The sequence below is a fragment of the Nicotiana tomentosiformis genome, chromosome 5 (assembly GCF_000390325.3).
Source record: "Nicotiana tomentosiformis chromosome 5, ASM39032v3, whole genome shotgun sequence".
Taxonomy (NCBI): Eukaryota; Viridiplantae; Streptophyta; class Magnoliopsida; order Solanales; family Solanaceae; genus Nicotiana; species Nicotiana tomentosiformis.
In genome coordinates, this window is record NC_090816.1 from 135523853 (window position 1) to 135536343 (window position 12491).

The 12491-nt window shown below is 38.1% G+C and overlaps 1 protein-coding gene across 1 annotated transcript; it reads right to left on the bottom strand.

Moving 5' to 3' along the window:
* Nucleotides 1–11178: 11178 nt before the first annotated feature.
* On the bottom strand, nt 11179–11712 carry LOC138893207 (uncharacterized). The gene has a single exon (XM_070176983.1). It carries the CDS (start codon nt 11710–11712, stop codon nt 11179–11181), a length of 534 nt encoding a protein of 177 aa, XP_070033084.1.
* Nucleotides 11713–12491: the final 779 nt, after the last annotated feature.

The window sequence follows — 12491 nt, forward strand, 5'->3', positions numbered from 1 at the left end:
GTCCATGTTAGCTTCAAACCCTGTTACATCACTGAAATGATTTAATGCCTCCATGATCCTCGCAATAGACTTTAGGTCTCCCTTACAGAATAACATTAAATCATCAGCAAACACTAAGTGAGTCAGCTTAGTATTCTTACACATTGGATGGAACTTAAAGTCAGGAAGATCCCCCATCATTTTCAAAATCCTTGACAAATACTAAATGACTATCACAAATAACATTGGTGATATTGGATCTCCTTGCCTCAACCCTCTTTTCCCTTCAAAGTATCCATATCCTTCTCCATTAACCTTAATTAGAAATTTTGTAGAAGTAACACACATCATGACCAGATGTAATGAGCCGACTTGTCGTTTTAAGAATTAACGCTCTGTTTAGTGACTTAAGGTCTCGAGCAGCTTTGCAATATGTATTATGACCTGCGGGTGTGGTCGAGTTTGATTTATTGAAGATTCAGAATTAAATTAAAAGAACAATCCTTATTTAGAAGCGTAAATGGAAAGGGTTGACCGGAGAGTTGACTTTTGAGCAAACAACTCCGGAATGGAATTTTGATGATGTCAATAGCTTCGTATGGTGATTTCGGATTAGGCTTGTGTCCGTACTTAGATTTGGAAGCTCGTAGGACAATTCGACTCATTTTGGCGAAAGTTGGAAAAAAGAAGATTTTGGAAAGTCCGACCGAAGGTTGAATTTTTGATAACGAGGTCGGATTTTGATTCCAGAAATTGGAATAGCTCCATTACATCATTCATGACTTGTGTGCAAAATTTGAAGTCATTCCGGATTGATTTGATACGTTTCGGCGCAAAATATAGAAGTTGGAAAATTTAAAAACTCACAATTCGATTCGATGCGCGATTCGTAATTTCGGCATTGTTCGACGTGGTTTGAAGCCTCGACTAAGTTATTATTATATTTTGGGACATGTTGATATTATTGGTTAAGGTCCCAAGGGCCTCAAGTAGATTTTGGAAGGTTAACGGAGCAATTTGGACTTGAAGGAAGTTGCTGGAAAATGACAGCAGTTGTTGGAATCGCACTTGCGAAATTTTGGGCGCAGGTGCGACCTCGCAGAAGCGAGGATTTCACCATAGAAGTGAAGATGGAAGGGTATGGCAGATGTCATAGGTGCAAAGTAATGCCCGCACCTGCGGAATCGCAGAAGCGGGAAAGAGAGGCGCAGAAGCGACTGCTTTCGTAGATGTGCATGTTGCGTCGCACCGGCGAATGCGCAGAAGCGGAAAGGAGTCCACAAGTGTGATGGGGTTGTTGGCAGTAGCCTTTGCATAAGCAAATCTTCGCTCGCAAAAGCGGCTCCGCAGATGCGGCGACTCGTTCGCAGGTGCGAAACTGGACAGAATCATTAAGGACAAAAATTGGTCATTTTGCTATTTTTGATTCGGATTTTTGGAGCTCAAATTTGGGGTGATTTTGGAAGGAATATTCACAATCTTGGTTGGGATAAGTGTTATATATCCTAAAGGGGTTATATTTCATGAATCTATGGTTATATTCATCATTTAATTCGAATTTAAATGGAGGAAATCAAGATTTTTGCAAAATCTTCCAAAAACAAAAATTTAAGATTTGGAGGTTGAGTTGTTATTGGAATTCGATAAAATTGGTATGGTTAAACTCGTATCAGAATGGGTGTTCATATTTCGTAAAAATTATATCGGTTTCCGAGAGGCGGGCCCCGCGTTGACTTTTGTTGATTTTTTAGAATAATTTTTCAAGTCGACGTTTTAGTATCCGGAATTATTTCTGATGAATTTTAATGAAGTTATACAATTAATTTGGATAGATTTGAGCTGTCCGCATGTCAATTCAAGCAAGGAGGATATTTTAGAATATCTGCCTAACTTCAAAAAGGTAAGTGTCTTGCCTAACCTCGAGTGGGGGAATTACCCCTTAGGCATCGAGTCTTATGTGCCATTTGTGAAATGTGAAAAGCCGTGTACGCGAGGTGACGAGTACGTACTCGGGCTTATATTTGAAAAATTTATTGAGTTAAAGTCTTCGGCATATTGTGTAGTAAATTGGATAATTGTTGGCATATATTTAATCATCTAATTGCCATGCCTCAAATCACATTTATTGAATTTGTTTTTATATGACAATTTGATGTAATTACTACTTGCATATTTTGTGTGAATTCTGTGAGTTTGATGGTTTGATATTTCTTGGAATTTAATTTCATTATGAATTTTTTGTATGCAAATAATTAATTAAGCATGCTTAAGAAGAAGTATTAATATAATCATCTAAATTTGGATAATAAAGGCATTGCCCTATGTTGATTATTTTCTATCTCTGTTGGTTGTGGCCATTGGGAAAATTGTTATATGAATTGATTTTGTTACGTTGCCGTGATAATATTTCGTATAAATTGTTGTGTTAATCGAGTTATTATTTTGAGGATATAAGGGTGGCATTTCACTGTTGATATTATGTGGGCATAAGGGAGGCATTTCACTGTTGTTATGTGTGTTGGGATATTGTCTGGGCAGAGCGATAAGGGTGGATATAGGAGAGATAGGGGTGGCTATAGAAGAGATAAGGGTGGTGGCTATAAGAGCGATAAGGGTGGCTATTGATATTGTCAGGGCGGAGGGATAAGGGAGGCTATTATAGGAGTGATAAGGGTGGCTATAGGAGAGATAAGGGTGGTTATTGTCAGGGATTATATGTGATGATGTGTGGTTATTGCGTTGATAATTTTCATGTGATGTTGTGATTTTTCTTGTGTTTATTTTTATATCTTGTGCAATTTATCGCGTTGTTTCGGTAAACTTGATAATAGTCTGATCTATGTTGAAATTGGGAGCCTGTGGCCATTGCCATGCAGATAATGATATGAAATGTGGGCACAAGGTGCCATGAATAAATAATAATAATATTGGCACGTGAATTGTCCGTGAAGTTGTGATATGAAATCAGGGCATGAGGTGTCGTGGCTAAATGATGATGATATTGGCACGTGAGTTGTCCGTGTGGTTGTGATAGAGAAATTTGGCACGAGGTGCCGTGAAAATATGTAAATGGGCTGAGACCCGTAGTTGTATGATTATGAAATGAGGTGTCACATGGTAACTTTTTAATTGAAAGAATTATATTCAAAATATTTATTTGGAAGGATTTTTATTCAAAAAGATTTATTTGAAAGAATTACATTCGAAAGATATTTATTTGAAGAAATTATATTTGAGAGAGATTTATTTAAAGGGAGTATATTTGAAAGATATTTATTTGAAAGAATAATATTTGAAAGAGATTTATTCTGAAGATTTATATGTGAAATATATTTATTTGAAGGACTTGATTTAATTGGGTGTACTTATATTTATTAATTGTTGAGCGATATTAATGGTGTTCTTGTTGCCCTTATTGTTATTTGTTTCCTATTATTCTATATATCTTATTGCACAGGTTATTAGACTAGTGAGTGTCTTGACTGTACCTCGCCTATACTCCAATGAGGGTAGTCTTGATACTTACTGGGTACCAAGCGTGGTGTACTCATACTACACTTCTGTACATTTTTGTGTAGAGCTAGGTATTAGAGCTATCAGACTCGGACATAGTTAAAGTGTGATCGCAAGGATTCAAGGTAGAGCTGCTTGGTCGTCGCAGTCCCTTGAAGTCTTTTCATTTTATTGTACTGTTAATTATTAATCAAACAATATTGAGTATTCGGTCCTTGAGATCATTCCATGTATTCAGTTAGAGTTCGTGACTCAGTATTACCAGTCTTGGGAGGTTGTTTGTAATTATTTCCGTTGTTGGTTTTGACACTAGTATTTAATTATATGTTTTTAAAAACAAATTGGCTGGAATTGTAATCATAATCTGCTTACTTAGTCTTAGAGACTAAGTTCCATCACGACACGTGAGGTGGTATTTTTGGTCGTGACAAGTTGGTATCAGAGCTCTAGGTTCATAGGTTCTACGAGTCACGAACGAGTCTAGTAGAGTCTTGCGGATCGGTACGGAGATGTCTGTACTTATCTTCGAGAGGCTACAGAACTATTAGGAAATTTCCACTTCTTTCATTCATGTCGTGTGGATTTGTTGATTGTAGAATTTGAGCCTTTGTATCTCTATTCTCTCACAGATACCCGTGCTACTGGGTTAGCTGAGCAGGCATCCGCACATACTGCTAGGGCTGCAAGAGGCCGGGGCCGAGGTAGAGGCTGAGGTAGAGGTCGAGGAAGGGCACGTGTCGCGACTGGAGCACCTGTCAGAGCAGCAGTTGAGGAGCCGCCAGTAGCTATAGTTGGGGGACAGGTACCAAAAGCACCTGTTGTTACCCCCAGTCTTCAGGAGACTTTAGCACAGTTTCTGAGTATGTTTGGTACATTAACTCAGGCGGGATTGATCTCTATTGCACCAAATATTTCGCAGATTGTGGGAGTAGCTCCGACTCCTACCATGACTCCAGAACAACAGGTTCACGTCAGTCAGGTTCCGAGTGTAATACTGGTACAACCTGTTATTCCGGTTCGGCCTGAGGTCATGCCAGATGCATCAGAAGAAGAACAAAAGAGACTTGAGAGGTTTAAGAGGTATAGTCCACCTACTTTCAATGGCACAGCTTCAGAGGGTGCCCAAGGATTTCTAGAAAATTTTCATCGTATTCTCCGCACCATGTTGTGGAAGTGAGCAGAGTTGCCTTTACTACATTTCAACTGTCAGGCGCAGTGTATTAGTGGTGGAAAATCTATGAAGAAGGTAGACCAGCCGATGCAACACCACCAACTTTGGCTCAATTTTCGGAAATATTCTTGAAAGTGTTTGTTCCCCAGACTCTACGAGATGCATTACACACAGAGTTTGAACGATTGCGTCAGGGCACTATGATAGTGTCAGAATATGCTATCAGGTTCAGTGAGTTAGCCCGTCATGCACCTATCTTGGTTCCTATAGTCAGAGAGCGGGTCCGCATATTCATCGAGGGGCTCGATTATGATATTAAAATATGCATGGCTCGAGAGTTGCAAACTGATACTCCATTTCAACAAGTAGTGGCGATTGCGAGGAAGATTGAGGGTGTTCTAGGCGAGGAAAGGGAGTCTAAGGAGGCCAAAAGGTCCTAAAACTCTGGAGGGTTCAGTGGATTTTACTCTTCAGCTGGGACCCATTATAGTGGAGGTTCGAGCAGTCGGCCAGCTCAGTCCGCACATCAGATTACTCGGAGTGCTCCAGTAAGTTCTTTTAATGCACCACCGGCATGAGGTTCCTATAATGGTTATTCCAGTTATCCGGCACAAACTCAGTATGAGCAACCACGACCTCAGAGGGGCTGTTATGAGTGTGGTGATACTAGGCACATTATGAGAGATTGTCCCAGACTTGGGAGGGGGGATTTTATCAGAACACTCAAACTATGGGCCCCGGTACAGATACTACTCCACGTGCACAACTAGTTAGGGGTGGAGGACAGACGGGTAGAGGGAGCCTAAGAGGTGGAGGCCCGGCCTACTGATATAATCACTATGTTTTGGATGAGGCTGATACACCAGATGGTGTCGTTATAGGTACGATCTCGATTTGTTATAAAAGGATATTTTCCCTTAATTTGATTCGGTTCTGAATATTGAGGTGAGTCCTCCTATTATGCTCGACTTATGGGTGAGCTTCATAATTTTGTGATCCACTTATATGTTTATCCATGTTGGGATATTTGAAGATGTGAGCCCGTGTCTCTTATTTTTATTTTTGTGCACCATTGAGGGCTATATGTCCAAAAGTAATTTTTATTATTCCTTACAGTGGATTTTGATGTGTTTCGGAATAATTGATTCCAAATTTATGAATTATATTCCCTAACGGTATGAGGGTTCATTATGCGTTGTGAAAACTATTTACGAAATATATTGAAAAGAAGAAACAAAGGAAATGGAAAATTTCAGTTGGCACAATGTGCAAAATACTTGTGATTCGGAGTCGAGGACGAGATCCTCGCATTTATATATATGATGTAAAATATTTAAACCAAGCTATAAGCCGCGGTGAAAGTTATATAAGGACGAGGTCCTTATGGTGAAATACTTATGTGTTTAAATTCTCCCTTTGTGAAGTTTAATTTGTACTATAGTACTAATAGGGAGTTATGACTGATAGGCTTATGTGATAATTCTTTTATGTGTTTTTGTGCCATAATTGTGCTATAATTATTGAGTTTTAGCTTACGAGGTGAGTGCCCAGGTGGCGTTAAATGTGACTCGTTAAGTCGGGTAAATAGTTATGAGGTCTTCATGCCTCACATTCTGTTGTTAGTGTTGTGAAAATTCGAAATGAGGTTTTGGTTAATATGAGGTTAAGCGATGTTGTAATCGATTATGAACAAATATTAAGACCAGAGATGTGGTGATGGGCATACATATGATGTGCTTCATGTCCTGATATCATTATGATAATGTAGTGCTTGTAATGCCGAGATTAGTCTTATTGATATATACATTGTGGTGCTCTGTTGGGTTGTGGATGTGTTGTTAGGAGTTGTTTTGGTGTTACTCTGGCAGGTGGATAGGCCCAATTACAGGGGAGACTCTGTCGAAATTTCTAAATTCTTTTTTGGGAGATTGATAAGTGCGAAAGAAAATATAAGTTAATGTGTGTGTAGGCACGAGTTGCTATAGCCAGTTGAGACTAATACCGTGCGTTGATGTGAAAATTAGACTTTTTTGTTTATTGAAAATGTTTGGAGTGTAAGAAATTTGGTCTTAAAGTTTACAAATATGGATAAAAGAAATAATCTCAATTAAGATGGTGTTGTCGGCCTTATTTCAAATGCGGTAACGTGGGATCAACCGTGAGTATATGTGTAAAAGTAAAATCATCAATTTGGTAACCTCAGAATAATTCTTAGCACATTCGAGGACGAACGTTTGTTTAAGTGGTGGAGAATGTAATGACCCGACTTGTCATTTTAAGAATTAACGCCCCATTCAGTGACTTAACTTCTCGAGCAACTTCGCAATATGTATTATGACCCGCGGGTGTGGTCGAGTTTGATTTACTGAAGATTCGGAATTAAATTAAAAGAACAATCCTTATTTAGAAACTTAAATAGAAAGGGTTGATCGGAGAGTTGACTTTTGAGCAAACGACTCCGGAATAGAATTTTGATGATGTCAATAGCTTCGTATGGTGAGTTCGGACTTAAGCGTGTGTCCGGACTTGGATTTGGAAGTCCGTAGGACAATTCAACGCATTTTGGCGAAAGTTGGAAAATAGAAGATTTTGGAAAGTCCAACCGAAGGTTGCATTTTTGATAACGAGGTCAGATTTCAATTCCGAAAATTGGAACAGTTCCATTACGTCATTCATGACTTTTGTGCAAAATTTGAAGTCATTCCGAATTGATTTGATACGTTTCGGCACAAAATATAGAAGTTGGAAGATTTGAAAACTCATAATTCGATTCGATGCGCGATTCATAATTTCGGCATTGTTCGACATGATTTGAAGCCTCGACTAAGTTCGTATTGTATTTTGGGATATATTGGTATAATTGGTTAAGGTTCCGAGGGCCTCGGGTGGATTTCATAAGGTTAACGGAGCAATTTGGACTTGAAGGAAGGTGCTGGAAAATGGCAGCAGTTGTTGCAATAGCACATGCGGAATTTTGGGCGCAGGTGCGACCTCGCAAAAGTGAGGATTTCCCGCAGAAGTGAAGATGGAATTGCATGGCAGAGGTTGCAGGTGCGAAGAAATGCCCGCATCTACGGAACCGCAGAAGCAGGAAAGGGAGGCGCAGAAGCGACTACTTTCGCAGATGCGCATGTTGCATCGCACCCCCAAATGTTCAGAAGCGGAAAGGAGTCCGCAGGTGTGATGGAGTTGTTGGAAGTGGCCTGCGCAGAAGCGAGTCTTTGCTTGAAAAAGCGGCTCCGCTGATGCGGCGACTCGTCCGCAGGTGCGAAACTAGACAGAATGATTAAGGACCAAAAGTGGTCATTTTGCTATTTTCGATTGGGATTTTTGGAGCTTGGATTTGGGGGCGATTATGGAGGGAGTTTTCACAAGCTTGGTTGGAGTAAGTGTTATATATCCTAAAGTGGTTATATTTCATGAATCTATGGTTACATTCATAATTTAATTCGGATTTAAATGGAGGCAATCAAGATTTTTGCAAAATCTTCCAAAAATGAAAATTTAAGATTTGGAGGTCGAGTTGTTATTGAAATTCGATAAAATTGGTATGGTTGAACTCGTACTGGAATGGGTGTTCGGATTTCGTAAAGATTATATCGGGTTCCGATAGGCGGGTCCCACGTTGACTTTTGTTGATTTTTTAGAATAAATTTTCAATTAGATGTTTTATTATCCGTAATTATTTTCGATGAATTTTAATGAAGTTATACAATTAATTTGGATAGATTTGAGCTGTCCGGAGGTCAATTCTTGCAAGAAGGCTATTTTGGAATATCGGCCTAACTTCAAAAAGGTAAGTGTCTTGCCTAACCTCGAGTGGAGGAATTACCCCTTAGGCATCGAGTCTTATATGCCATTTATGAAATGTGAAAAGCCATGTACGCGAGGTGACGAGTACGTACTCAGGCTTATATGTGCAAAATTTATTGAGTTAAAGTCTTGGGCATATTATGTAGTAAATTGGATAATTGTTGGCATATCTTTAATCATCTAATTGCCATGCCTCAAATTACATTTATTGAATTTATTTTTATATGACAATTTGATGTAATTATTACTTGTATATTTTGTGTGAATTTCGTGAGTTTGATAGTTTGATATTTCTTGGAATTTAATTTCATTATGAATTTTCCCTATGCAAATAATTAATTAAGCAAGTGTAAGAAGAAATGTTAATATAATTATCTAAATTTGGATTAATGAAGGCGTTGCCCTATGTTGACTATTTTCTATCTTTGTTGATTGTTTTGAGGTTTTTTTATACATTGTGTGGAGCATTGGGCTATTTGTTGTGAAAATAATTATTTTTGTTATATCCTTGAAATTAGTTGTGGACATTGGGTAAATTGTGATATGAATTGGTTTTGTTACGTTGTCGTGATAATATATCGTATAAATTGTTGTGTTAATTGAATTTTTTTTTGAGGATTTAAATGTGACATTTCAGTGTTGATATTATGTGGGCATAAGGGAGGCATTTCACTGTTATTATGTGTGTTGGGATATTATTTGGGCGGAGCGATAAGGGTGGCTATAGGAGAGATAGGGGTGGCTATAGGAGTGATAAGGGTGACTATAGGAGAGATAAGGGTGGCTATTGATATTATCAGGGCGGAGGGATAATGGCGGCTATTATGGGAGTGATAAGGGTGGCTATAAGAGAAATAAGGGTGGCTATTATCAGGGATAATATGTGATGATGTGTGGGTATTGCGTTGATAATTTTCATGTGATGTTGTGATTTTTCTTGTGTTTATTTTTATATCTTGTGTAATTTGTCTTGTTGTTTTGGTAAACTTGATAATAGTCTGATCTATGTTAAAATTGGGAGCCTGCGGCCATTGCCAGGCAGATTATGATATGAAATGTGGGCACGAGGTGCTGTGAGTAAATAATAATAATACTGGCACGTGAATTGTCCGTACAGTTGTGATATTAAATGAGGGCATGAGGTGTCATGGCTAAATGATGATGATATTGGCACGTGAGTTGTCCGTGTGGTTGTGATAGAGAAATTTGGCACGAGGTGCCGTGGAAATATGAAAATGGGCTGAGACTCGTAGTTGTATCATTATGAAATGAGGTGTCACATGGTGACTTTTTAATTGAAAGAATTATATCCAAAATATTTATTTGGTAGGATTTTTATTCAAAAAGATTTATTTGAAAGAATTACATTCGAAAGATATTTATTTGAAGAAATTATATTTGAGAGAGATTTATTTAAAGGAAGTATATTTGAAAATATTTATTTGAAGGAATTATATTTGAAAGAGATTTATTCAGAAGAATTATATGTGAAAGATATTTATTTGAAGGACTTGATTTAATTGGGTGTACTTATATTTATTAATTGTTGAGCGATATTAATGGTGTTCTTGTTGCCCTTATTGTTATTTGTTTTCTATTATTCTGTATATCTTATTGCACAAGTTATTAGACTAGTGAGTGTCTTGACTGTACCTCGTCTCTACTCCACTGAGGTTAGTCTTGATACTTACTGGGTACCGACCATGGTGTACTCATACTACACTTCTGCGCATTTTTGTGCAGAGCCAGGTATTGGAGCTATCGGACTCGGACAAAGTTAAAGTATGATCGCAAGGATTCAAGGTAGAGCTTCTTGGTCGTCGCAGTCCCTTGAAGTCTTTTTATTTTATTGTACTGTTAATTATTAATCAAACAATATTGAGTATTCGATCCTTCAGATCATTCCATATATTCAGTTAGAGTTCGTGACTCAGTATTACTAGTCTTGGGAGGTTGTTTGTAATTATTTTCGTTGTTGGTTTTGACACTAGTATTTAATTATATGTTTAAAAAATAATTGACTGGAATTGTAATCATAATCGGTTTACTTAGTCTTAGAGACTAAGTGCCATCACGATGCCTGAGGTGGGATTTTGGGTCGTGACACCAAATTAGTAAATGCTTCTGGAAAGCCATACCCAATCAATGCCTCTTTAAGAAATTCCCAACTAACCATGTCATATGCCTTCCTTAGATCTATCTTCATCATACACCTAGACGATAGTTTCGTATTGTAGTGCCTAAGGATGTCATAGCATATCAACACATTATGCACTAAGGTTCTTCCCCTGACAAAGGTTGCTTGATTCTCTGCAACTATACATCCAACTACCTCTCTAAGTCTCCCACATATCATCTTTGATATAACCTTATACAAGACATTGTAACATGATATAGGTCGGAACTGCCCTGCATTTTGAGGTACTGAAACTTTAGGAATTAATGAGATAGTTGTTGCATTCAGTTGCTTCAACAGGTTCACATTGCTAAATAATTCCAGCACTGCTTGAATTATATCATTAACTATAACCCCCATGCTGCTTTGAAAAAGTCACTTCCATACCCATCGAGACCTGGACTCTTGTTCTTGTTAATGCTAAATATAGCCCTTTTCACATCTTCACTTCTATAGGGATGAACTAAGGCAACTTGTTGCCCAAGTGTTAATCTAGGACCATTGTGTAAGAAACTCTTGAAAGCTCTTACTCTACTTTGACCAGAAATTGTGGATGTTGTGACCAAGTATTACAGTATTTAAATGCCTTTTGTCTATTGTTCTTCAAATTTAACAAAGAAATACTCACTGGGCTGTGATCACTGATCCCTTCCGGCAAGAAATTAGCTATATAAGATGGCATGTTATCCAGCCAACTCCTATTAACAAAAACCCAGTCTATCTTTGAATCAATTCTTTCCTGACCATGCCTATCATTCCATGTGTATCTACTTCCTTGTTGAGGCAGTTCTATGAGCTCGCATTCTTCCACACATTCATGAAAGTCCATGATCTCCCCTACTGTTATTGGATTTCCTCCAATTCGATCATCAATCCTCAATACAGAGTTAAAGTCTCCAACAACTAACCATGGTAAATGACAACCCCTACTTATGTTAGCCAAGTAACTCCACAAGCTCTTCCTTTCAGCTCTACTATTATATGCATACACCATAGACAAAAGAAAACACTTATGTCCAGGTATATATGCAACGTTGAAAGTTATCACTTCTTTAGTCATATTGACTAACTAAACCTCGAAATAATCTGGTCTCCAGGAGATCCAGATCCTCCCATTATAATGTGACTCCAAATTAGTAATATACTCCCATCCCCCAAACATATTTCTCGCAACCTATTTAATTTTATTCACTTTCACTTTGGTTTCTAACAATCCAATCAATCCTGCAGACTGATTGTTGCAGAGGAGCTTTACCTCTCTCTGCTTATTGGGGCTGTTTATCCCCTTTACATTCCAGCATATGATACTTGTAATGACCTAACCGGTCATTTTAACTTTTAGAACCCCGTTTCTTAAAATAAAACTTCCTGTAGGTGCTTGTAATGATTTATGACTTGCGGGGATGGTTGGTTCGGGATTTGGAAGTGTTTGAGGTGAAACCAGAACACTTGGTTCCTTAAGTTGGCCTTAAAGTGCTAAGTTTGACTTCGGACAACTTTTTGTGAAAACGACCCCGGAATAGAATTTTGATGATTCCAACAGCTCCGTATGGTGATTTTGGACTTAGGAGCGTGTTCAGAATTTTATTTGGAAGTCCGTAGTTAAATTAGGCATGAAATGGCTAAAAATAAGAACTTAAGTTTGGAAGTTTGACCGATGAGTTGACTTTTTGATACCGTAGTCGGAATCCAGTTTCAAAAATTTTTATAGCTCCGTTATGTAATTTATGACTTGTGTGTAAAATTTGAGGTCAATCGGAGTTGATTTGATAGGTTCCGACATTGAATGTAGAAGTTGAAAACTCTTAGTTTCATTAAACTTGAATTGGGTTATGATTC